This window comes from Tympanuchus pallidicinctus, unplaced genomic scaffold, assembly GCF_026119805.1.
Source record: "Tympanuchus pallidicinctus isolate F22 unplaced genomic scaffold, pur_lepc_1.0 scaffold16, whole genome shotgun sequence".
Lineage (NCBI taxonomy): Eukaryota > Metazoa > Chordata > Aves > Galliformes > Phasianidae > Tympanuchus > Tympanuchus pallidicinctus.
The window spans coordinates 7,268,657-7,296,236 of NW_026294679.1; the positions used below are offsets into that span (position 1 = coordinate 7,268,657).

At 38.0% G+C, this 27,580-nt stretch overlaps 1 protein-coding gene and 1 long non-coding RNA gene across 11 annotated transcripts in view; one reads left to right on the top strand and one right to left on the bottom strand.

The window, feature by feature from the left end:
- Window positions 1-19,466, top strand: part of LOC128078142 (uncharacterized) — a 36,523-nt gene extending 17,057 nt beyond the window's left edge. The window contains exons 2-3 of the long non-coding RNA XR_008205318.1: window positions 518-598; window positions 19,340-19,466. This is a non-coding gene — a long non-coding RNA (uncharacterized LOC128078142). The remainder of the gene's footprint in view (window positions 1-517; window positions 599-19,339) is intronic.
- Window positions 1-27,580, bottom strand: part of ATRNL1 (attractin like 1) — a 425,431-nt gene that overhangs the window by 379,211 nt on the left and 18,640 nt on the right. For 9 of the 10 annotated variants that reach the window (XR_008205315.1, XR_008205316.1, XM_052678077.1 and 6 more), the window contains exons 2-5: window positions 7,565-7,648; window positions 5,483-5,596; window positions 3,820-3,948; window positions 730-938 (exon numbers count right to left, since the gene is read on the bottom strand). Coding sequence is in view for 8 of the 10 variants with exons in the window: in XM_052678077.1 (XP_052534037.1) it covers window positions 730-938; window positions 3,820-3,948; window positions 5,483-5,596; window positions 7,565-7,648 (536 nt within the window). In the remaining 2 variants the exon portion in view is untranslated. Of the gene's footprint in view, window positions 1-729; window positions 939-3,819; window positions 3,949-5,482; window positions 5,597-7,564; window positions 7,649-12,382; window positions 12,504-27,580 lie in introns of those variants that run through there. The other variant, XM_052678081.1, reaches the window with a different exon arrangement.

Below are 27,580 nucleotides of genomic sequence, written 5' to 3' on the forward strand. Positions count from 1 at the left end.
ACAGCATTGTATCAAAGTAATTTGGGAGTATTTAATACTTAAGAAAATAAAGGCCATTTCAGTGCATAGCAAGCTAAGCCCACTGAGACTTCTAGTAGGAACAGTCAATAATATCATCTAACATAACTAATAACATCTAACATATTATAATAAGCGAATTAAACATTTAAGAGCTTAAATAAATGAACTTCAGTAAGAAACAATTATAGTAGGGCTACACAAAAGCTACTGTGAGTAGAAGTACAATATACTTACAGTGCATCTGTTAGTCCACAGTACTCATCCGCAGGCACAACTGCATAAAGGCAGCTTACCTTCTCAGACTGACAGTGAATATACAGGCAACATTACAGAGCACAAATAAAACACCATGATTTGAAAATAAAAAAAGGTGGGGAGGAAAATCTAATGTATTTTAAAATTGAAAAAGCAAACAATCATGAAATGAAGCTTTGGAAGGTTTTAGCCTTCACAAGTGTTGGATATGCTAACAATTTTACTGCCATTGTTGTTTCAGATCAGTGATGCAAAAATAATGTCCACCACTGGAGAAGTGAGATCTGGTAGTCCTGCATTGTCTTCAAAGAAAAAGTGTCAGGTAAAGTTGTTAGCTTTTTATTTCATTTAAAGTAGAGTTCTAATCCCATATGAAAATTTGCATAAGTTTTTTTGTTGTTTGTGCTCACTCTTTAAGGATGGTAATTTGCATTAAAAACAACAAACTCTTACCTTGCCAGCTGTCATTGCATACACACAGCTTCTCGCCTGTCAAATCACAGTACCCATGGTCTGGACTGCCACAGTTGGCTTTACAGTATGGGATATCACAGGCTTCTCCTTTCCAATACTTGTCACATTCACAGTATACCCGGCTTGGAACAGACAAACTGGTTGTACACTTTCCATGTTCTGAACAGTTATTAGGACAAGAGTTAATTCTGGTAGAAAAAAAAGTAAATTAAGGAAGATGACAAGCTAAGAGTTGATGAGAGAGGTTTTTATCTCACATCATTCCAATAGCATTTATTTGATAAAATGCATTTTTCTGAAAAATTCCTAAGCACTGATAGAGTAGAAGTTTAATCATTTGACAGTCAAGGGTCTTGCAAAACACTCCTTACAGGCTTACATATATTGCCTGTGGTGCAATCAGTATCACAGTCATTTCATACATCATCAAATATTGACATTAAGCAGAAGGACGTGCCTGTTCTCTGGTATTATTCACACTGGAAGCAACTGCAAGCAGTGCCTCACAAAAATATAAATTAAAATTGAGGAAGATCTTGGCATCCCTATCAGATAAGCAGCACTTTTTTAAAAACAGATTCTTAATGGGGCTTCTAAAGTAGATTTGAAGTTCAATGCGGATCCAGGTGGCAATACTTGAGAGAAAAGCTTTTTATACAGCTTGCCTGAACTCTGACACAGCTCACCTCTGCTGCAGCAGGGAGTTTACAGTCCCTGCAGCACTTGCTCTCCTAGAGAATCTCTGTAATGCAATCAACACTCCATCGAGTGCATTTAGAGTTTTCGTGACTGGATTTGTTCCATGTTGTGAAACAAAACATCTAGTATCCAAGGGGAAAATATATATGTGTGTGTGTGTGTGTGTGTTTGTGTATATATACAAAGGCTTGAAATATCTTGACATTATGTAAAGGCAGCAGCCTTAATAGAGCCACCTTTACTATGCCTCTTAAGTCCAGAGTGAGAGAGATGCAAGAATAGCAAAGCTAGGGCTGGAAGAAGTTGGTGACTGCTGTGGGATTTCATATTTCTGTGATACACCCCACCAAACCCTGAGATCACAGGCAACTAGACTCTGCTGAACTATGTAAGCAGGTTCCAGAAATGTAGGCAATTCCTTGGAGATGGAAGGAATAAAGGACATTGATGTATCTGGGTCCAGGAGATTCTGTGAGTAAAATACACATCTCGGGCAGTAAAGTGCCTGAGGAAATCCAAAAAGGCTTTGAAATCTTTGATGACTCACAGGGAAGAGTTAGGTTAAAACTCAAAATAAACTGTTACTACAAATCCCTGACGAGGTTAACACTGACTCCACCCTGTAGATGGGAAAAAAACTAGAAGGGTGGAGCTGGAAGCAGACTGCCTGACTTAAAGAACACAAAGATTAACACAGATTTCTGGAATAACCATTTCTGTTTGCAGCTGGGATGGCACGTCAATCACAAACACTGCACTCCTGACTTGTTCAAATAAAAGAACATGGGTGGTCTATGAAGATGAAGTCAAGAAACTGTCTATTTGGGTATCAAACCAAGGAAGAAGGTAACAGAAGCAAAGTAAAACAGATCAGAATGACAGACAAAAATTAACTCAGCTTCTTTCAGCATCAAACGAGGTACTGTTGACTTGTTAAAAAAAATAAAAATTGTTTCTAATGTTGCAATGAATGTTTTTCAAAGAGTAGAGTTATAAATCACACATAATTCCATTACATATGCAGGGACCTAAGTGGAAAAACTGCCAGTTTTTAAGTAAAAATGGAATAACACATAGTATTCACATTACCTAAGCATAAAGAATGCAGAGGACATGCTCTCATTTCTTAAAACTGACACTTCATATTGCCAGTTGCTCTCAAAACAAGTACATATGTGCAAAAAAAAAAAAAAAAAAAAAAAAAAAAAAAAGCATAGGGGATAAATGAAAAAATTATCTAATTTTAATAGAGATGTCTGCCAGGTGACTGCATTTTACTGATGTCAACAGAAAAACATGGAAAATATCCAGAATTGAAGGCAGCTGACACTTTCAATGCCCCATATTTAAAGGTTTCCCCAATTCTTATTATCTGATAAAAGGGTGGTGAATTACTGAAACAATCTGCCCATAGAAAATTTCAAGACCTGTGTGAAAAGCTATTGTCAGAAATGCAAATTGGAAATTGAAACAAGTGAATAAAACTGAACAAAAAAGATAAGCATTGCCACATTTGAAGTTAGCACTGGCCATCACACTCCAATAATTGGTATTTCAGAATCTGAAGGGATTGAAAGAAATGAAAAGAATATCTGTGATCATAGGAGAACTATCCCATGAGAAACAAGATGGAGCAATCCTCTCTCGAACCAACCATCCAACATAAAAATACACTACATCATGTGCCTATCAGCAGCGGACTCACAAAAGCACAGCACAGTTGTGCCAGATTAGATTTGAAGAGAAACCAGAAGAACAGATAAGAGTTATGGAGGTAGAATCACAGAACTGCAGAGGTTGGAAGGGACCTCCAGAGATCATCGAGTCCAACCCCCCTGAATGATGACAGATAGAAGATAGGAGAAGTAACAAACGTAGAAGAAGAATGATGGCATAAAACCCATTGTGTTTGGCACAAAAATAAAAGAACTTTGGTGAAGGTATCAAAATCCACAAATACACATTCAACAAGGAAAAAAAAAAGCAGGGGATTCTAGTTCCAGAAAAGGGAATTGACACAGCTGATATAATCTCCCTTCTATTCCATACGACAACTTTGTGTATTGGATAAATACTGGAAGGACAATACTTCCTAGTTCCATATGCCATGGGACAAATATACACTGAGTGCCTATGAAGCTGCACAGACAACAGTATAATGCACTATGTAGGGGTTTTTGTTTTCTTCAACTAGCTTCTTAAAGACAATTCCTTACAATCTCCAGCTTCCTTGTGTTAGAAATATACCACAAAGTACAATCCTTACACAATTAACAATATCAGCAGACAAATACTTGCCCTGCAGTTATCATTCTCTTAAAAGGAATGCTAGGCTGACTAACAAAGTAATTATTTTTAAAAAGTACTTACGAGTAAAAAATGTTAAATCCAGTTAGGTTATAAGCTGCATCACTAAAGAAGTGTAGCAATGCATAGCCAGATGTTGTAACTACTTCAGGTACAGTTTCATTTCCACGTACTTCAGGAACTATTAAACCACTGGAGGGGAATAAAAGAATTAAAAAAGAGTAATATTTTCAAAATCAGTCAGGGGAAGGGGAGGGAGTTTGGCATCCAGGTTGTTAATTACATTAACTCAAAGAAATTGATCATCAATCTAACTTGCTGGGTTTTTTTTGTTGTTTGTTTTTTTTTTTCTTTAAAGCTTATCCATGCCTCTGAAAATTAAGGTAGGTTTTCCTAAGAAAAAAAGCTTCCCACACACATTAATGCAAAGTTCCACATCAGATCATTCTGAAGGTGCATGCACGGGAAGCATTAGCTTTAAAACACTTTAATTTTGAAAATAAATCCTTCAGGCAGATGCTTAAGTTTTACTGACTTCCAGCATGAGCTGTATTTCCAGACAACATTTGCACCTTTAGAAGTTTATCTTTTTAAAACAATTCCAAAATTTACAACAAACTAGTTTCCACGTAAAAGCTGATTTCAAGTAAAAATTACTTTTTAGAACCTCATAAGAATGTTCTGTTTTTAATACAGACTGACATAGGAAAGACATGCAACACATCAGTATACTGAGAAATGAGGTCATCTGCATAAAACTGCGCCACACCGAATGTAAGTTAAAAGCTACAGAAATCCCTAATCAGCATTAACAGATCAATAAATTGAGAACAAAAAGCAAAGTTAAGAATACAGGATGAGGGATCTTCTCTTTCCTCCTATTCATGCTACAAGTCAGACTCCTGGGCAACAGGCAGACACATTTAACATCCTGAAGAGGGAAGAGGAAAGCAAGGAAATGCAAGCAATCACATAAACACGCAGAGAGAAGAGGGAAATAAAACGTAGATGGATAAAGTTGGGCAGGAAAGAGAAATGAGCTGAGCTTTGTTCCAGACTTCAGCAGCATAATCAATATTTCATAACACATAACGCGGAATACAATTCTTTATTTCTCTTCACAATGAAATACAGTTTCTGCCACAAATCCCCATGCCGTGAGACAGCAGTTGTATTTCAAAAGATAAAATTTTTACTGATATCAGAGGATTAGGATCCCACACTTTCATTCCAACAGTCCAAGCGTAGAACATTAGTCTTCATTACTCTCATAAAACTCTAATAAACTATAGCCCACTTACCTACAGCATTCTGTCTGAAATGCTTCCCAAAACATTAACAGAAAGGTAGGAATAAACCAACTGAAAAGTTCCAATAAAACCCCAGAATGGAGGAAACATTCACATGATCTGATTTTTTATCTCTTGGATGCAGAAGAAGTGCAGCGTGTGGACTTCATACTTTACCACAGCATTTTATCACTGCTTCAAAAGCAAGGAACTAGTTATTATTTAGTACTAGTTACATTCACTGTTAACTATTGTTGACTTTATATTTGTTTCTAAATCTATGATTCCAGATAAAAAAAAAATATTAATTTGATAAAAGATTTACTGGAGTTGCAATTCTTAGAACGAAAATACTAGAAAAACAAAGACATTTCATCACTTCCATACAGCAAATCTCTATGATTATTGGGAGTAAAAGGATATTAAATTACACTCACCTAAATACTGCTATTAAAGGTGCATATATTGAATCTCCATCATATACATACATATGGTCCCAACTACATTCTGTAGCAAAGTGATTAAATCTTAATCTTAGTATTGCATTAGGGCTGGAGGGGAAAAAAACATTGGTGTTAGTTATAGAAATATTGAGTTTATAAGACAGTTTACAACAAAATTGATCATGCTTGCACTATTTTATTAAAATGATTTGAGTGTTAAAAAAACATTTGAGTTAACAACAAAATTTAGAGCAAGTAAATATTCCATTTTTATTTTACAATATGGTAAAAATAACACCTGCAGTCCAAGCCTAAATAATCTTGAAAATTTATAAGAGTCTCAAGTTCACAAGGTTTTTAATCAGTGTTCCAAACCACAAATTTAAAGCCATTACAATCTCATTTTAGAATATTATTTTTACTTTAAAACATCAGGAATAACAGGTTTAGAGTCTTTCAAGAGAAAATCCTCTATAAATTCTCATTCCGACATTATACTAATAACTAAAACTTTTAATACACAAAATTAAAACAGCAAGCAATATTAATGCTGAAATGCAAGAGGGTTTTTTCCTCAGATTTTATCCCATTACAAGGACCATACAACTGGAAAAGCACTGAAAATATTTCAAAATACATTTTAAAAATGCATCTTATGCTTGTTACTGTTTCCAAACACAGTTCCAAAGCAACTTGTGCCATGCATCAACAAAGCTCCTCTTCCCCTTTAGGGAGTTTCATGTCACCCTGTCCTGTAGTACAGGAACTTGAAGGAGAAAAAAAGCAGCAGAAAGAAAACATCCAACAAAACACAGAATTATCTTTAAAATTTCTGTGCCGTCTTCTTTGCTTGCAGTGACTGGATAATCCAGTGCAGCACCTCCCCTCTTTTTTAAAATTACAAGTTTCCCCATCACTCCTGGCAGTCCATTTTCTCCAGGTTTTGAGAGAGATCGGAATGGAGATTGTAATTATTCTGCTTTCCTACTGACAGGCTCAAAGGCAATCTATTACTTCGGAAAACAAACGGGACTTCATTGTTTGCTTTGTGTTAGTTTTTCAAGCAAGAGCTTTGGTTGCATCCATTTGTTTTTTTAAGAAAGCCCAGCGTGTGTGTATATATATATATATATATATCTATATACAAGCTCCTCACGCGCTGACATTCTGTGCTGTTACTGGGCTGCTCCCCCATGTGCTCTGCAGCACATCATTCCCCCCCAGCTAAGCACTCTACCATCTCCTGCAAAAAGGAGGAACAGAGTGAAGACCAACTTCAAAGCAGAGTTTGCATACAGTCCTGAGGCATGCTTCCACTTCAGTGCGTTGTAGTTCAGAGCAGCTATTCTTGTGCTAGCTTTAGTAAAAGAGACAAGTCTAAAGTGTACCAAGAGAACAGCAACATGGATATACAGAAAAAGGAGTAATTTTCTTCTACAGCCTTAGTAAAACTCAGACCTGTTTGAATTCTTCAGAAAAATCCCAGTCAACCCTGGGGAAAAGATTCCCATCAAAATTTTACAAAGTTGTGCCCCTGCAGTCAGTCAGACCAGCGTATGCATCTTGTTTTATATATGGCTGTGTTTCTGTGCTGAATAAACTGGAAAATCAGTAACAAATGTATGAAACATCCAAGCTGTAGCAACTTTAAAATAAAATACACAGGGAAAAACTGGGACACTTTATGGAAGCATCAACTTCTGAGCATCATTTAACCAGCAAATTATCATCGGACTGGAAGCTATTCCTGATTTATCACTGAAGAATATGATAATAAGTTTGATAACAGGATCCTGAAACCACTCAAGGGACTTAGGTAGAGGTACTCAAACAGGCAACAAATTTATCATAGCACTTTGAGAAGCATGCAGAGCTGGCCACATTCCAACATCAGTAATCTGAATGAAAATGGAATTTGGCCAACTCTGAGAAAATTTGAAAGTCCTTTTTACATTATAAATATATACACACATGTACTGTTCTATAATGTATCCAGATGCACTTTCCATTTGAGTTCTTTACATTTCCAAAACACTAAACTGTCAGAAAATTTAATCTTTGAGAACAGATACTTACTATCCTTCAATTAACCAGGTACATTTTGTTTTATATTTATAATTTATTGGTCCATCTGTTAAATATCCTGAAGGTTCTGTTAACCTACAAGAGAAAAAACAAAGCTGTGATATAACAGAGACATTTCTTAAGCAAACAAAACTGAAATCATCAAGATACTAGTACATTCTTTCTGGATAAAAAGAAAATTGGGAGCTGAGGAAAGAGTTAACTACTTTCACATTTTTTGCCATTATTTTTACTTTTGCCTACCGAAAGAACAATTCTGATTATTCTATATCATTGTTTTCTTCCCGTAATCATCAATCACAAGACATTGATTTTTTTTCTAGCCTAGTAGCAAGAAGATATTACATGTAATTTAAGTTTTTCAACAGGCACACGTTTGTGTTTGTTATTTGTTGGTTTTGATTGGTTTTGCTTTATACTGTTATGTTGTTGTTTCTTTTAAAGGAATACTTTATCTTTGTTTGCTCATCTCTTTTGCTATTGCTTTTTATCTTACTTCCAAAAGTTAGACCAGCAGCAGTTCAAGATCTAGAGAAACGAAAGGATGCATTAATAAGTTTCAGTAAACATATCTGCCGGTCTGTCCCTCTTTTATTCCTAGTCAACAATAAGACACAGGAAAGCAGAACACTGGACTAGATAGAAAATACATCCAAACAGCCACTCAGTGTCAACCAAAACGTCAACCTCAGAGAGAGAGCTCCTAGGAACCTGCCCATGTAAACTCGTACAGACGTTTGAAACGTGGAACTTCCCACAAGAACAAGTTCTGCATGTTACACAAAAAGGAATCACAGCTTTTTTTTTTGCCATGAGCCTATCTCCTGGCTAATCCATGTGACACTCAGCACTGGCATTCAGAGAGCCAGGGAACCATAACACCATTCTGCCCTGCACCCACAACATGGGGAACTGCACGGCCGCTCTTCCTTTACTCTGCCATCCTGAGAAATGCTTTCGTTCCCTTCCCTGTTTCTCATACAGGATAACTAAGTTTGATCTTTCCTGCTGCCTTCATTTAATAAATCTTTCTGTTCTCCTCTAACCTTTTTGAAGATCAGCACAGAGATCAGCACATTGCATTCAAGATGCAGGGGAGCCATAAATCCGTACTGTGGCAAAACACTGATTTCTGCTTTGTTCTATTCTCATCCTAACTTTTTATTTGCTCTTTCAACAACTTCTAGGCTGACATGTTTAAACACAACCCCCTGCTATAACTCTTTCTGAGTGATAACAGAATTCAAGGCTCATTACTATGGGCGTTAGAACATGGAGACATCCCCTCACACATACACTTCCACGTACCTCACATTAATCTGTGCAGAGTGATAAAACAGCAGAGAAAATTCAACAATCTATTACCATTAAAGCCTTCTGAAGTAGCCTAGTATCTTTGGCACACAGTAACCTCACTATATGCCTCATTTTCTGCCTTTTTTTTAAAATATACAATTATGTCCTATAGTTCAGGCTGTACACTGACCATCCTACTCTTTAAAACATTGCAGTGATGACCAATGATGCAAATATAAACTCAGAAACCCTCATTTTTTTCACTATAGTGTGGAAGGATAACAATTAAGAATAAGTAACACTGAATAAAATTAAATAAATCCATTTATTTCATTATAAAATGAAGAGCTTTAAGCCTCCCAGAGACAACTCCGATAGCACTGTCCAGGGCACAGCTGATTTTTCTCATCCAAAGTCCAGCTGAAAAGCAGCTCTGTAGATCTTATAACCTTTGAAGTTGCATATATAAATTTTCAAAAATATTCACTTTCACATGTACAGAAAAATTAAGGGAACAGCATAAAGCTGTGACAGGAAGGGGCCAGGTCTGAAATGGGAAAAAGTTCTTCACCAGGAGGTGGTCAGGCACTGGAACAGGCTTCCCAGGGCAGAGGTCATGGCAGCAAGGTGCTGGGCTTCAAAAAGCATTTGGACAGTTCTCTCAGAGATGGGATTTGATTTTTGGTTGATCTTAAATGGAGCCAGGAGTTGGACTCAATGATCCTTATAGATTCCTTCCAACTCCATGATTCTATAATTCCAAGCATAAACATTCAAAGGGATAGGGGGAAAAAAAAATACCAAAAACAAAAACAAGAAATAAGACTTTAAAGACAGCAGTGACTCAAAGTTCTTAAATGAGGTCCTTCTCATGTCTTGGAAGACCCAGCCCCACTTGGCTGGGCACACTGAGGACCACCCTCTCCTAGCCACAGAGTGGCTAGAAAATTTTTTTCTCTCCTGCTGTTCTTTCGATGAAATGGGAAAAAGCTTTGTTTGGACTGTGCTCCCCACAGGCAGTCGTACTTTGAAACATTTTCAAGGCATAAAGCAAATATCAATACAGTATTTTATGTTTCTGAATTAAAAAAAAAAAAAAAAAAAAAAAAGGAAAGCAAACAAACAACTAGTAATGTTAAAAGACTGGGAAAAAAAATAAACATACTTCAATCAGTCATCAGATAGAAGAAACTTTCCCTGGCAAATTCCAACACTCTGAGCTGCTCTGAATGCTGCTGTATAACACTCCCACCAAGCAAGTGGGAAGTGCTTACAAATGTTAGGCAGTGGATGAGCAAAGTAATGCTGGTAGGCAAGGAGCATATCTTGGGCAACAGCCAGCAGTGTCTGCCTGTAACTTGGTTGTCCTTAGGTCACATATCAGGGATTTTGAAATCAAGCTGATATTGATGCTCAGCTCCTAACCGAACTGGATTACAGGATCAGGGGCTATGCCTGAGCTTGTGCTAGCTCCATGTCCTTCATTTTTGTGGAAAAAGAGGCAGCACTGCAAAAAGTGCCAATCAAAATAGTCGTGTGGCTTCAATACAGATTATGCCATCTTATGCAGCACATTTATTTTGCTGCACTAAAGTAGTACAAAACAGTAATTTTTCCACAGTTATAACCATCACCTTCCTGGTAGCTGCACAGAGGTGACAAATTTGCTTTTATTAGATCAGCCCTTTGGCACTGGTAAAGCACAAACAATTTCCCTTTTCATCTGGAATGATGATTTTTGATAAATAGTTTTTCAGAGGAGCAGAGATAACCTTTGAAGCAACTACTGCACTACGTTGAAAAAGTAAAGAATAAATAAGAGCATGATACTGCTTTGTAATAATGGCTGTGAAAACAGGGAGATAATGGGGCTGTTCCATTTATAATAAAGTAATTCCCTTCTGGCTTGCCATTTCTCTACATTTCCTGAGTTACACCAAAAACTTCTGGGTATCATTTCTTTCCAAGTGTTTTCAAGTCCCAAATCCCATAAATAGTATGCAGACAAGTCATATTATCACCTGCACATAATCCCATACTAAATCAGGGGCAACATGTCCTATCACACAAAGTCAGCTGTTCGTGGCCATAGCTGGGTATGCTCACACTATGTGGAATAGATATTTCATCGCTGCTGAAGTAAGGGCCTGGAGAGCAACATGAGTGGAAAATCCAGAACAGTGCCTCCAGGCTGCACCCCACTCACTCCTCATCCCTGAGAAACCTTCAGAAGGAGATGACAGACAGAAACATTCCTGTGGCCCACTGAAACCCTGAAGATTCATCATGCACAGGAGAGCAGCTGATGCTGTTTCTCGCCACATCAAATGGCAGGCCAGCATACACAGACACAGTGCAGATGCTCACCAAGCTAACCAGAAACAAGCTGTGACAAAGGTGGGAGGCACCACAGACAGAAAGCAGAGGGTGAGGTCAATGCAGAGTAATTCAAACGTGAAGCAGAGGGAAATCTATGCTCCCCTGGAAAATCAGTACTGTTAAAACACAATAGTGAATATAATTGAAATAGGATATACAGTGGAAATATTTACCACCATAAATACCTTAAATCTAGATCGATGCCATTCAAGAAAAGGAAACAGAGAAGTATGCCCTACATCAGTCAAATTATTGGACTAAAATGAAGGGGAATGAGATGAAGAAAGAGATAAAATCTATGGTCTGCAACGTCAGAGCAAGTTATTAAAATGGCCCTGACTTCAGTATTTATAGATCTGTGAAAAAAACAATCATATCACCTCCTGTAATCTTATTGAAAAAGAATAATATCTTCAACTTCTCCAGAGATAGGCCCTGATTTAAGCCAGAGAAGTCATTAGCTATTCTCTATCACCACAGGAACTTCTTTCCTGAGAAAGAAAAGGAAAACAAAAAGCAATAAAAGTCAAACAGGGCAACATCACAGATCCACTTACTGAACACCAGTAGTTCAGCTTACTGACAATGCAGCCCTACCCTGAGAAACTGCATTTCAGTTTGCTTGGCATGTGGAGATTCACTAAACTGAGGATAGACAGACAGAGGTCTGACTTACAGCACAGGTTTATTAGAGGAGAAGAAAACGAATAAGGGATAGTCAGAGTATTGCAGAGTCTTGCAAGTCACTGCTAGATAAAAAGAGTTATGGAGAGGTTAATTTATCGCTACGTTACTTGGTGTCACATTTCTATTCTTAATTTTCTGAATTGCTGGATTAATTGCAATTCATACTATAGATGAACCTGAAGATAAGAGTGTATTTTGCTATATGGTTTCATCTCAATATCAGTATTCCCGTGTCAATCAAGGGCTATTCTATCTTTTACCAGAAAGCCTTGCTCCATCTCTTTTCCCCACCTTTTATGAAAACTGTTTTTAATAAAAGAAAAATAACAACTTTGCTTCCATGCTGTACAATTAATGAATATACTGACTGATATTATAGTATAGCAGAGAGCTTGGCTACGATGTTGTTACACCAAAGCAGGAAACAGAGATGATAGGTACACTCACCCACATCCTGGGCTCACGTGGGAAACTCCAGAGGAGCGGATCTCCAGAAGAGATCCTTCCCTATTGGTAATCAGCTCTTAAATGGGTCTAGGAGAGGTGCAGCCAGGCTCCACTCCTTCGGGCAGCACAGGAGAACTGCCTTCACCTGTGCTCCTGTGGCTGACTCAGTGCTCACCTCAGGTGATCAATCAGAGGTTCAGGCCGCGATTCAGCAGTTCCCATACACATGCTGTAAGATCAAATTCTCCATAAATACAAGCAAGAGCAATACCTTCAGCTCAGGATCTTCTTTACAGAATTAATGAAGAAAGAAAGAAAAAGTTTCGTACCATTTTACCAGAAGGAAATATAGAAAAGAACAAGGGGACATTTCTCACCCGTTACACAAGTGGCAGCTACTTTACTGCCAGAAATAGATAGGTGCATCACAAGGGATATATATTTGGTTTTGTAAAGCCTGAAGTGAATTTACATTCTCTCCCCTCCCCAAGGCAGAGAATGAGTAATGAAGGCTTTTTAGTGTTTGTTTGGGGAGTTTTTAAGTTTCAGGTTTGTTCAATATTTTTCACAGGAATATCTGGGGGACAAAGAAATGCTAAGTGGGATTTTCATTTTCCATGCATACAAAGCACTGATTCTATATTTTTACATGTATTAAATTATTCAAGTTTTCAATTCATCCCCTTAAATAAGCTTAAAGAAAACGAAGCAACAATTGTAAAAAAAAACCTCCATTTTTAAAACAAATACAATACAGCCTCCTCCTACATACAGAATATTCTGTATACGAAAAAAAACTTGTTGACATAACATTGGCAGTGATATTTCACCTTTGGCTAGTCTAAAACATAGAGGTTTGACTTGAACAGGTGTTTTGTTCCCTTGTTCACCACCTCTGAAAATGGCTGCTATTCTACATTCCATTTCTGTAATGGTTCCAAGAACTACTGAAGACTGCAGCAGAAAGAGCAGACATTGCTCTCAAATTACAAACTTACCAGGCATCGTATTCAAGCAATGTATTTTCACTTGCATAAACTTATGAAAAAATAAATCTCTTCCCTTACTTCAGCTGCATTAACATCCACACAAGATAGACCTTGACAGGTCATTTACCATAGGCTATCATAATGTGCAGCAGAGACATTACAACAGAATCTATAAAGGGACTAGAAATAAGCTGATGTGGGCACAGACTTGTGGAAGATTTGGAAGACAAATCAAGTGGGAAAAATGAAAATAATATAGCAACATTAAATGCAATCTCAAAATTTATTCTGCCATAAATTAAAATTACTGGGCAAATACCATATGAGGCCACCTCAGGGTTTTCTCCTACCACCTCACTTTGTCCTTCTTTAAACCCAAAAGCTAGCCCTCACATTGTTTTAACAGTGCCCTTTCTCAGGGCCGGATCAACCACACTGAAATCTTTCTTGACAGTTATTTGTCTAATTTCTTTTTAGTAAGCCCAATAACAGACTGCAGACTCTTATTTTACTACTGACTTACTGTTTGAAAGCTTCCCCAGATGTCCACATTTCATTTCTCTTGCTTCTGCTCACGCATACTGCTTCCTGACATGCTCAGAGAAAGAGAGGCAACTCCTTTGTCTTTCTGCTCACCTTTTACAGACATCTGCCCTCAGGCTTCTCTTCTCTGAATTTAACAATTCATTCCAACATTACTTGTGTGTCATTTTTCAGACCTCCCTCCTCTGTAACTTCTTCAATCCACCTGCATCACAGAATAGCAGTCACTACTCCAGCTATGTTCTGATGAGAATAACAAATAGAGAATAATTCTTTAATGAACTTCAAGCAGCAGATTCTCCTGAATATGAGCAGCTAAGGAACTGCTCTTCTGCATGCCCACTTGTATGCAACCTGCAGTTCCCTCTGACTGCCAACTCCCCCTTTAGGAGGATTACTGCAATATTACTCAAGCTCACATCTTGGGGGTTCATTATGTCTACTGAAGCACAGAGATTTGATTCCAATTCAGTAAGTTTTTGGTTTTTTTTCATGTACTATATACATTGATCCCATAGGATAATATGGGATCAAGGCAGCTTGCATGATCAGAGCCTTGCTGCATGAAAAGGTTCAACCATAATCATTTTCTGAATAGGGAAAAAGAAATTTCTTGTGTAAGCATTTACTTGAAAGCTTGCAAGTCCTGGGTGTACAGCACACTGCCATAAGTCATGGGAAATGCTAGTTAAAAATAAACAAAGTGAATGGGCTCCAGAAGAATAGATGGAATATCATTTGTGTACATGTAGCATAAACATTCTTTAAAATGTCTGTGCCTGTTTTTTCTGCATCAGCTATTTTTCTATTACTCAACTTAGTCCCAGTTTTTGGAATTATTCACAGCACCAGTGAAGCACTGACAGAAACTGCTAACAGCCATTAAAACCCAAGGCCACGAACACAGGATGAGCCCGTGGTGACACCTGCACACAAAGATGTTATCTCACAGCCAATTAGAGCATGGTGCCAGGCTCTGTAGCAGTTGAAAGCAGGTAGAGAAGCAAGCATGCAGGATTTTCTTCTTCGCAGTTGTAATATTAAGTCTGAGGAAAAACACTGACACATATGGAAAGAGCTTCCTACTTTTCTGTAAGGATATTTTCCTGCTAGATTCCAACAACAAATGTCAAAATGCTCTACTTCAAGTTTCTTTGACAAAATGAATTCCAGGGTTTTGGATGAAGAGAGGCCAAGAGATGAAGCGAAGAAGTGGCACCACATCACTCTCACTGCACAAGAGGTTGGACTGTTTCCATGTAACAGCCTGGTGTGTAACTGAAGCACACAAAAGATACTTGAAGTTTGCTTTCACACTGCAGGTCTTGAAAAATTCAGAATGCCGTCTGTCCTCAAAGTATGTTCATTCTTTAATATACATGAGGATAAGGCACGTTGTCTAAAAAAAGACAATCCAAATGCTGATTGCCTTGCATCCAAGCTAAGAAACATGTCATTTTCTCTACTGATATCAAGCATTTGTTTACAGTTAGAGTCACATACATGAACCCAGATGTTGGAGTAATGGAACCTCTCCTGGAATAGCAGCAATTTTTTTGAGATGGCTCAAATCTAAAATATAAATTGAGAAAGACAGCAAGGCCTAACAAAATCTGGTCTGCCAAGACACTAATATAGTATGAGGGAGAGTAGCAGAGTGCAGCCAGCATGATAAACAGTTCAGGAGGCTGACTGAAGGGAGAGGCACTAAGGAAAAACAGAGCAGAGCTCAGAAATCTCTCATTAAACATATTATTGCCCTTCAGTGGATTGTTAGCCTTATTTATTTCAGAATAGTGAAATTCATACCCTGCTGTGAGAAAAAGATTCCACACAATATTTTAAGAAATTGCCTAGGTAGCATTCAGGAAAATTCCTCCCCATCTGTACCTCTAATTTGTCACTGTTCCTTTTCTAATTAATGTATAGATACTCATAGAAATGTTTTTTCTTATATTAACAAGACTTCCAATCATCCAATACTCTACCCACAAGATGAACAAAAAGATTCCTAGAGATGACTGCCTAATGGAGTGACATAGGTGCAATATGGGTCAATATTTTTCTGAAATACAGCTGACATTTCTCTGGAGGTTTAACCCCAACTTAATTGTAATACTCTTTAGTTTTACACAGATTGATCTACATATAATGCATTTACAGAAAGCTTCTAGGACACTGAATGGGATTGAGTCAAGCTGCAGTTCGCCATTCGACTCTGTACATTTCACAGAAGTGCTGCACCAATTAACAACTTTAATCTTGCCATTTTTTTTCTCCAAGTGGCAGTGGTCCTCTTTGTCTCAACTCTGAAATCAGTGGCTTTCAGAATATACTGTAAATAGCACAATATCCTTCACTGACCTGGAAGGACTTCAGGAAATCATCTCTCCTATCTGGAATAACGCACATATTCTGTACTTTCAATTTTAATGTCAGAGTTGTACAAAGTCATGAGACAGACATATCTATTGGAAATGGCATGACTATTTCATACTAAACATCCAAAGCTCTGCCTATAAAAATAGCTTACTACGATGTTTAAAATTTGTTAGAAAAACAAATTGGCATTTGATATAAAAACAAGACATTTATTTCCCTGTATCACTGTGTATTTCATTTAATTAGGTCATCAAATGCCACTGTAAGAGGCAGAAAATCTACCTAATTAGCTTATCTAACTCCTTGCACTTGTGTTTCTTGTCATTACTATTCTCTCAGTAAAAAAGAAGTTGAAAATATTTGAAACTGACTACTCACTCTCAATATTAACAGCAATCATTCATCCATACAGTCAGCTCCTGTTTTAGGCAAGTATTACAAAAGAACCTGATAGAAAGTGAGGGAACGTCTCAGTCTAATATATCTTACAGAGCTCATTTACAGCCAAATCTAACTACCTACTGAAAGAACAGTTTGCCAAAGCAAAGAGGCCCCATTGCCTACTTTCTCCCTCCCAACTGCAGCAATACCTTTGATGCCTCTGATATTTCATTTAGAAAAGTCACACCTGAATAGCCATTGAACAGGTCTTTGGATAAGATTACTCAGACGTAATGATATCTGATGTAACCCTACTGTTTAAAAAATAGGAATGTTACTGTTTAGGTTTCTTTAATTGCTACAGCTATCTCCCTGAGATTTACTTCCTACAAAGCAATCTTCCATTTCTAAAAATGATGCCATAGATGTATTTTCCAACTTATTTATATTCCTTTGTTAAATGTCTTCTGCTTCATGACAGCAAAAATAGATTTCAGTCCTGAGTGGAGTTTACATTAATGTTCAACTGTCCACAGGTTATGATTTAATCATAAGCACCAGTGAAGGATAAAGTTAGTCAGGAGTTTTATTTACTGGAGACATAAATAAACAAAAAGTTCAGAAATGCCTATTTGAATATATATTTTTATATGTACAGGTATACATATTTATAAACAGAGCTGTATGTTTCCTAAGAAGCACAAGTTCCTCTACATTCAAACTCATAGCAGCACATTAAATTGTGGCACACAAAACAAAACACAGTGCATGCTGATGTACTTGGCAAAACAGAAAAGCACTGTTCCAGTTTTTCACTGCACATCACTGTAAACCTCATTTCCATTTGTGACCTAGTTCAGGGTTTTAACTTAAGCTTCCCGAGGTAACAGCCAAATGCTCTAAATCCAGTGTCACCTACTCCTAAATTTCTCCTTTTTCTCTTTAGGTTTAGTACTCACCTGCTCTCAGCAGGAACCACCTGTTCTCACCTTCCAGTGCCTTGGCTCAGTTAATGCCCAACCACCAGCAGGTGTGTTAGAGGCACAGCTGGCAGAAAGCTGCCCAGCCCCATGCAGCCCTGCTGCCTACATCGCTGCACACCCCTCTGGTATCATTTCAGAACTAAATTTTGGATTCCTCCTCACTGAGAGGGGAAAATAAAGTCTACAGGAAAAAGATACAAAGCATCTCTTACCACCCCTAATTCTCCTTCACAAGAGGTTCCCAGGCCCTGAGCTGAACCTCAGCCAGCACAGCTGTGAAGATAAGTTTGTAAAAGAAATTATCTCCTTAATTGATTAATAAATTGAAATGGCTGCTTTCTCAGCGGGCTTCAAAGTGCTGTCTTTTAGATGGTGCAGATAATCACATGTTTCTGACTCCTGATAGCTGTGGCCATTATCAGGACACTGCACGTGCCTTAAATACAAAGCACCTGTGGTAAAGAGCTGGAATAACAGAATTTGTGTCACTGGGGTACAGAAAGACACCCACGTGTGGACATGAGAGTTCTGCTTAGTGATAGAGAAGGATGCTGCAGCTCAGAACCCACCACTGCTGCAGGTGATCACTTTCTGCTCAACTTTCTAATACATCAGCAAGTTGTAAAACAGGAGGCAGTGCCCTCAGAGAAGGAAGAAATACCAGAGTGGGAAGATATTTAGAGTCCCAACTATTTCAGCAACCGGTTTTATAGAATCAAAAGAGAAGTGCCACTGTTTTGCAGTGTTGGAAGTTTTTTGTTTTGTTTTCTTGGGTTTGGGGGAGGTTCTTTTTTGTGTGTGTTTGTTTGTTTTGGGTTTTATTTATGGAGAGAGGGAGGTACAGGACACGCAATGGGCAGAGTTGACTATTTTGAGCCTGCACTTTGTCCTTCATTTAAACGTAAAACTGCTAGAAGTATTGAAATACTGAAATAAAGCCAGAAGCATGAGGCTTGTTGTTATCTCTGAGCCCTTTGCCTTGCAGTCAGATGAAGTGAGGCACTGCAGACAAAGCCTAGAACTTCAGCAGAGCTGAACTGCACAGCCAGCAGCCACCAAGCTGCATGCAGCTCCCAGTCACTGAGCTGCTAACTGAGCTGCTAAGGCCACGCTTCTGGAAGATGGTTACCCACACCCTCAACTGTTAAAGTCTAAAAGTGATCACATTTACCTAATTCACAGTTACTAATGGAAACAATACAATCCAGGGAGGAGCCAGGATACAAGCTTTTCCACACAAAATATTTAATGTTCACAGCCCCATGAGACCTACATTATACAATGCCACAAACGGAAGGCCAAGTAAAAATCTGTGAGAACATCTGTGCAATCTAACAGCAATTATTTTTATTTTTTCCTTCAAGAAGCAACAGCATGATTCAATACTTCACAACCCCTTTTATTTCTGACAGGGCAGCCTACCTTTGCATTAGCACACTTCTATATCCCACTTCCATTTTAAGCCTATTCCTCCTTTGTTGCATTTTTGTCACATTCTACCTGATAGGTTCCCAAAATCCCATGCAGCTGATACCCAGATCTTGAGTCATTAAGATCTTCAAGCAAGTTCTTCGACATCACAATACAGTGCAGTTTACTCATATGAGATGAGTGTAAGCACTAGGGGAGATAATTTATTGCAAGTGTGTTCTAACATAATGGTTTCCCTTCCTCTTTAGGCAGAAGCTCCATCAGAAAAATAGTCAGGTCAGACATAACCACTCTCGTCACATGTTTGGCTAAAAGGAGCTCCAAAGCTGATGTTGTGAAATATCCTGCCTGCTTCTAAACTATGCAAGCATTAAAACCTTCCAAAATAAAACTTAGTCTGTGTTGCATATATTCAGAGCGTGAAAGTTGGTGTCTTGGGAGAAGAGATTGTTTTTACTTTTACTGTACAGAATCAAAAAAGAAAAGACAAGAAACTAGTCATGCTATTTAAATGACAAATTGCCATTATTTCATTTTTTCTTCTTACTTTTTTTCTTTAATGAAACACAAAAATGAAGTATTACTAATCCGCACCTCAGAACTACTGAAGAGTTCTGAAAGGTAGCATCTACATTTTTCAAATTCTCCATGAAGCAACACTAAAACAGGCTTCATCCTGCAGATGTATGTGCAATTCCTGTGGTTGTACTGAAAAAAAATAAAAAGATAGCAGCATGTCATTCCAGATTGATACAGGGTTAGGATTTAAATACATTAGAGCAATGATAAGAAATGCTATTCAAGTTCTTCAGCGTAACACTGTAGATTTATTCACCATAGGATCAGCGAAACAGAAAGCAGTGGTTTAGAACTTCCGTTAAGCAGAGAAGCTACAGCAAAATAAATAAATAAATAAATAAATAAATAAATAAATAAATAGGTTCCTTCAAAACCAAAGAGGAAACTGTAAATTCAATGAAGAAACACATAAGAATTCCTTCTGGGAGTTCCAAATCCTTGTGCCCCATCTTGCAATCAGGATGGCTTGAGTGACATACCTGGGGCTAGCAATGAAGAAAAGAAGATGTAAGGAGATTTCCCATACCCTAACAGATGGGCCACAGGGTACAGGCAGGAGGAGTACAGCCTGGAGTACAAAAGGAAAGAGCCCACATCTACAGGACCAGGAGTTCTCAGGTCCTCATGAAACCAAGGAGTCACCAAGCTGTCACGGCACCAGAGGACGTAGCTTGTCTTTACTTATCAGTAAGAGAGGAAATAAGAAGCATAAGACTATTTCACACTAGCAGCAATTCCTAGACTACCCCTAGAATAACAGGCTTCACCCCCTGCCCTCTCTGAGGCTGAGGATGTAACTTTGCTACAATAGCTGCTGCTGAGCTTTTTTTCCCCTCAAGCAGCCCTAACAAGACAGAGCAGATTACAAACAAGTGTCCACTCTTAATCAAGACAGGGTAAGCAGAAACTACATCTATCCACAGAGAGGAATTTCTGCTATCAGCAGTGCCCCAAAAATCACTGGGAATCAAAGCCAAGGTCTAAAGCCAGTAAATTAGGCTGCTGAAAACAAGAAGAGGAAAAAGAATGAGAAGACAAGCAATCACTATGAAATAGTGTCAGAAAGAAGCAGTGACCCCAAGGCTTAAAGAAGTGATGATTTAGGCAGCAGAATGCACTAGAGCAGAGAATTGCTTCAGTGCAGCTGAACGTTTGAGAGAATGAGAGGGATGGGTCAGCTCTGCCCCTTCTCCCATCTCATGAATCCTACGCCAGAGAAGAACCAGAAGCAAAAGCTCACCCTGATGGAGAAGTTTCCTTAGCTCTCAGCAGCTGCATATTTTGCAGAATGAAAACCAGAACTATTCAAAAGAGTCACTTTCATCATTTAATATATCCACCTACAAACCTGCCATCAGCTAAGCCTGTCAGCATTTAACTGCTTTAGCTGTCACTGAGCTGTTTCTTGCACCGCATCAAAACAAATCTGAGTTGCCTTGGTCACCTTATACAACAAGGCACCTCTGACAGTGAAGCACTGAGCAAGTTTCCTGGCATTGATGGAATTTCTACCAAAAGGCACTTGAAAGATGCATCAAGCGCAGTAATAATTGTTTCATTTGATTGGCTTCAATCAAACTGCAATATACAGCAAATTCAGAAAGAAATGCACAGGCAACTAGAACGAAAGTATTCAGCTGAAGGAAGATTATCAATGCAGTGAGGATGACAAATGAAATCAATCTTTTTAGATGGAATCAACTTTACTATGTGACCTTACTTGCTCTCCTGGATGTTTCCAGGAAGCTTTCCCAGAACTCCATTGCTCTCATCAGGCACGCTCTGACATACCCAGCACCTCTGACATCATACATGTTTAGATTATAACCTTTTTTTTTTTTTTTTTTTTTTTTTTTTTGCAAAGATGTAATTGCTTTTAATGTTGTTTTAACTGCTCGGCTTGATTTTCAGAACATGTAGCTATACGCAAAAGTAAGTAAACTAACAAAAACAATTACCTTTTTAAATCTCAAGGGAAATAAAGACTGCAATAAAATGTTATTTAACAGAATAAAACTCAAATATTCTTTGAAAGGAAGCTTCTGTGTTACCAGCATGACACTGAAATTTATCCAGAGCCTCAAAGCTGATTTACAAAGCAAATCACAAGGAACCCTCACAACAAAAATAATAATTCTTCCATTTGCCTCTCAGTGTGGGAGCCATCTAGTTTGGTGTTTATGCTAGCATTTCAAATACCTCAAAACTGCAAAGTCATTGATCAGCTGATATCGATACAAAACTGATTCAGTGTTGACAGATCTAGAAATAATTTCTCTTATGAAGAAAATAATCGCAAAGATTAATTCATAAACACCTTCTAATAACAGCTATCAGGCACTGGGGAAAAAACCCACAACATCCTTTAAACTTTCAGTTGGCCTTAAACTCGTTCAATATTATTGCAATACAGCATTGTGAGGTCTTCTTTCGCCATATGACTGTTTCCAAACCAAGTTCCTACCAAAATGTTGCTTTGGTAATGAAAATAGGTGGAAGTAGAATAACATACAAAACAGGATTCAGCACCTCATACCACTGCTGAACCTCCATTTCTGACACATTTCTCATTATTGGTACTCTTTTGATAGATCTTATCTGACAGAAGTATTTATTCTGCAATGATTACAAATAACTGAAGAGATTGAGTGCCAGGAGATGTTCTAGAGCAGAAAGTCCAAAAAGAAAAGTAAAACCTTGAACGTTCTGTCATACAAACTATATCAATTCTTTATTCTGGATAGGTAGTAACCTATATATGCACCTGTGTCACTAGGAGCATCTTTTTCGTCATTAGTCACAAGCAGGTGCTCTTCAATCATTAATCAGTGCTCCAGTCACTCCTGACCTCAGCTCTCTGAGGACAGCACCATGCACAGTACTGTTAGTGGGTCATTAAACTGGAACATTACAGCCAGAGCAAAACTCAACCTCATTCTACCATGGCTTTTTAGCAAGGAAGCCGAAGCGTTATCACCAGCCTGGAGGAGCCCGAGGGCTTGCTGAGTCATCCTCAAAATAAGCTTTAATTCAAAACTGCAATAAACTAAGAAACAATGATATGAATGCACCTTACATAGAGGTTATTTTTGCTCCATCTCCCTACATGATCTAACCAAAAGTGAACAGATCCCCTTTACTCTTATTCCTCTGCCAAGGCAGGAAGCCAGGCCCAGCCAGTATCACAGACACAGCTGCACAGAGCCAGCTGCCACCCGTGGGCACCCCATGGAGCAGCATGGCTACTAATGGAGATGCTCTCATTCAGTTTTATTTTGTCTCATTTCCTACCCCCAAATAAGCAGCTTGATAATACAGTTGCTTTCTAAGCACTAAGTTTAAAATTGTCTCTTTATACAAGACGAAGATTGTTTCTTCAGCCTGGGTTTTTGGAATTGGCAGTCTAATGTCAGCTTTTGCATTTAGTTGGAAAGCAAGTTAAATCTTTGCTTACAAAGTCACTGGGAATACCAGAGTGTAAAGAGATTATAAACTAAAATGCTTTTTCTTGAATCAGCCTGAGGATCCAAGTGCTCCAATTCATACAATTCTTAGACTGCAAATCCATTTACTAAGGATAGGATTATACAGCACATGCATATCATTTTACATATGATACTTTCAGGCAATTTGAACTGACAAGATGGCTTTAAAAAGCCTTCAACTGAAAAGTGAGCCTTACGGAAGTATTTACTTTTATTTCTCAAATTTCAATACACCCCCCCAAGTTATCATGAAAATTTGACAAGACCTGAAAGTTTGACCATCTCCAGACACAGATCGAGTCCTCGTCTCAGTTGTGATCATTTAAGTATTGATGAGTAGATCTCACAGACAAAAGAGATGCAAATATTGTATTCTTATTTCAATCATACACAAATGATTAAAAAAAAGAATCACACCTAGCAGCAGGTATCTAACATCACATAACAAAATCCTATTTCAGAACTGTGCTTAGTAAAGTTCACCACACTTATTTAGTTTTTATAGTATGAAAATATAAATGAAGACCTCAACATTCTACAAATAAAAGGCCTGCTTGTTCAGAGACAGAGTAGAAACCTGCTCGCCAAGTTTAGGCATAGTAGCCCAATTCATGTGATTCCTAGTTCAAACATTTCTGAAATGAATCCCTTCTCCTCCTCTCACCACAAACACTTGGGCTTCAGAGCAACCCGAGAGCACGCAAACAGCATTCCTCTTGGACAAAGCTCAACCACAAAATGCACTTCAACCACTAAAACAGATGGCCAGTCCATTGGAACAGATTAGAACTGTTGCAAACTAAAACCCTCAAGAAATATACTGGGCTCTGTGCACCAAGCACCCTGCACAGCAACCCCTGCAGCACCACACTGCTCCACGCAGACGTGGCCCCTTGGCCTCCATTCCCCTCACAGCCATAGGAAGCTTGCTCAGGACACTAGCAGGTAGTACATGCCACATATATGGCAGGGAAAAGTGATCTGGAATCAATGGGAATGAGAACAGACACTCCTTGCAATTGCAGAGGATTCATTCTTTGATTATAAAACAAGCAGAATCCTAAGTTTGGCAGCTCCTTTGCACAGAGTGAGCTTTCCTGTTCAGCCTATCTACAGAACACCAAAAATCTCTCCACACACTCCTCTGCCAACTCACCCTGTGCATACACAGCCAGCCTTCCTTCACTTCATCCCTAGCAATGCCCTGAGCACATCATCTCTGGAATGGGTTTGCAGGCACATGGGATTGGGTCTTACAGGCAGGGCAGTGCTAAGCTTCATAACCTCGGAGGGCTCCTAGCACATTATGTAGTTCTGATCACTCTTCTCATTACAGAGAGTCCTATAAATGCAGAAGAAACTTTGTATGTGCCAAAAGGGAAAAGAGGAATATTTTATGCTTAGACAGTAATTGAGAAAAATGGAGAAAATTAGACCAATAGCTTGCCTCTTATTAAATATGCAGTTAAATTGCAAATAAAGATATTTAACACAAAGTATTGATCTACAGAAGTAGATTTATGCCACTAAGTAGTCAAAATAGAACAGGGCAAAAAAAAAAAAAAAAAAAAGACAAGTTGATAGCAAACACTCAAACTGATTATTATGTGTTTGTATAGATTAGTAGTTACCCATGTTCTTCAGTTTATCCAGTTTTGTTTTGGTTGTTTTTGTATGCTACGCACAGCCATACAGATCTGTGCTATTTACCTTCAAGTGTCTGGATTTTCTCAGCACCAAACTGCAGCTTAGCCTGCATAAAAGATAGATGCGTTTGCTTCTATGCACTAGATAAGGCAACAGCCCAAATGAGGTCAATAACATCTGCCCGCTTCAAAATAGGAAAGAGCCCTCTTTGGTAATGCATTTAATATGCTGGCACAAGTGAACATTGGGATTTATGAATAAGTCATAAGGAAGCTCTGAGTCACCACCTGCTACTCCATTAGAAAACAGGGTGGCTACACGTTAGGTCACAGGTTGCCTTGCACAGATGCATGTACAAAAAGAGCTGAGGTTTTAAACAGCAGAATTGAGTTTCTTATGAATAAGCTGGCAGAGGGTCCTTTTCCATACAGTGATCTTAAAATAGAAGTTAAATGTGAATTCCAACTCTTGCATTTGTATCAGAGTTTTGGAAAGATTTAAGTGCTCAGCACTGATACAAACATTGTTACAAACATTGCAACAACTCAGCTGTCAAACATGATCCAATAGAAAAGAAAACCAATCAAAGGCGAATTCAGAAAAATATTCAGAGATAACCCAGAAGTGGAAGACAAAAAGAGAATAACTGTTGCAAGAATTGTTGACTGTTACATCTCTTTCCAGGATTATGAGCGAATGGAGGATTTGTTTGTAAGCTACAAAGTGGAGCCCCTACTTTGTTCAAAGTTCAAATAGCACTGAATGCCACGACACGCTTTGAGAACACTCTTCCCATAGATGTGTTACATGCAGAGCACGACTCCAGCTGCGATATGAAACTTGAGCTATGAAAAAAAACCACAGAAGTTATTTTAGAATCAGTTACATAAACGGGAAACATACTAACGTATACCAGATGTTAAAGCATTATGTTCCAAGGAAATCTCATTGCACTGCAATGGTATGTACTCAACACAACCTGCCGGGTAACACTCCCCTTCAAAGTAGATGTGCTCTTAGGAACAGGCTTATTAATCAGTGATCCAGAAAGGAAAGTCACTTTGCTTATTAAAGAGGAGATATCCCAACCCTCTCTCATCTCAGGAGAGATATCCCTGGTAATACTTCAGGAAACTGATAATAAAGGCTTATTATCAAATCAGAGCTGCTGTGAGAGTAGAACTAGACATTTGCAGACAGCCCTCTATTCAGAAAGAGATGTTAAGGCTCAATTTCTAGTTCCCAGTGGACACTCAGTTATTGTAACTCCACAGGTATGTATTACTTAGGTTTTTTCTCTTTAAAATTAGAGGTAAAAAAAGATGAGATGGAGACATCTTAGGACTTGTCATGACACTGCTAGTAAGCCAAACCCACAATAGTCATTATCTAAAAAGCTGCCAGCTACATGCTGCTCTCACTGCCTCACAATGTATTCAATCTCAAAAGTGAGTTAAAAAGACATCACAGATTTGCAGTCTTTATAGTGGGCTTAACTACTATTTCTGCCAACTTTTTCCCCGTTAGATTTTTCCATTCCCTTTAAAATTCCTTTAAGCTGCTGATCCTAGTGTCACAGTTAATGAGCATGTAAAACTCATCAGCAGCAAATTTTAAGAACCCTCCAAAGCTGATTTATTTTCTCCTTACAAGTGTGCGTAGAGATTCTTTCTGTAGCAACAAACTGTATCACTTCACTTCTGATAAGAAATAAAGATCAAAATACACGCCAACAAAAATGCATGGTAGTTACTTCATATTTCAGACGTATACTGACAGAACCTCCCATTATCAATGGATTATAGAGTGAACAGGCCCTTAAATATTATTTTAAATGATTTGTCAGTAATCACAGAAGTATCCATCTTAAAAGATGGTACAGTTTACTACTTAAAAGTGTGGATTGTTTACGCAATTATTTTTTCCTTAGATCTTGGAGAGCAATGTTTATGAAAACATCAGGTATCTGTAAACAGTACAGTCAAACTCACTTCAATATATATAATATTCTGTCTGAACATTATTGTTACTCAGAAAGGGATTTGAAAAAAAATATTTCATTTAGTATATAACTCTTCCACAACACAATTACACTCTAAATACTTATTTTAGCAATCCATCAACCAGACATGCACCTATAACCTCTGATTTAGTGCAAGTACTTAATGATAGGGCCATTACTGGAGCATATAATGGTACCAAAGCTTTTCATATTGAGCAAATTACATAATTACTTGGTAAATATCAAGTGAAGCTAATTAGCAATTTCTCAGCCAGCATGCATCATCTTTCATTCTTAGATTTTTCCATTTAAGTTTTCCACTGACAACCAATTTTCAAATGTAGAGAAAAAGGACAAAGAAGATGGAAGGATGTCATACACGGGCATGATGTAACAACTTGAGCATCCATATGAACATTAAAAAGAAGAGTTGTACAACTAGAAGAGTTGTACATACTCTCTACAGCTACTCCAGCTGATTAGTCAAACACACTGATTAAGTCATTACTTTTAATAACCAGACAAACACAGGAGTAATTCACCTTCTCCAACTACTCTGCAAAACACAATTCATGGGATCATAAACCTGTAATAAATAGATATTATATCTTTATCAGTGACAGTTGGAACTTGCTGTCTTAATGACAGCTACTATTTGTTCACTTCATAAAATGCTATGAAGTATTTCATCATTTCATTTACTCAGTTATTAAGAGAACCGACTGAAAACAAATAGAAAAGCATCATGAAAGTGTATAATTTAGTAGCATTTGGCA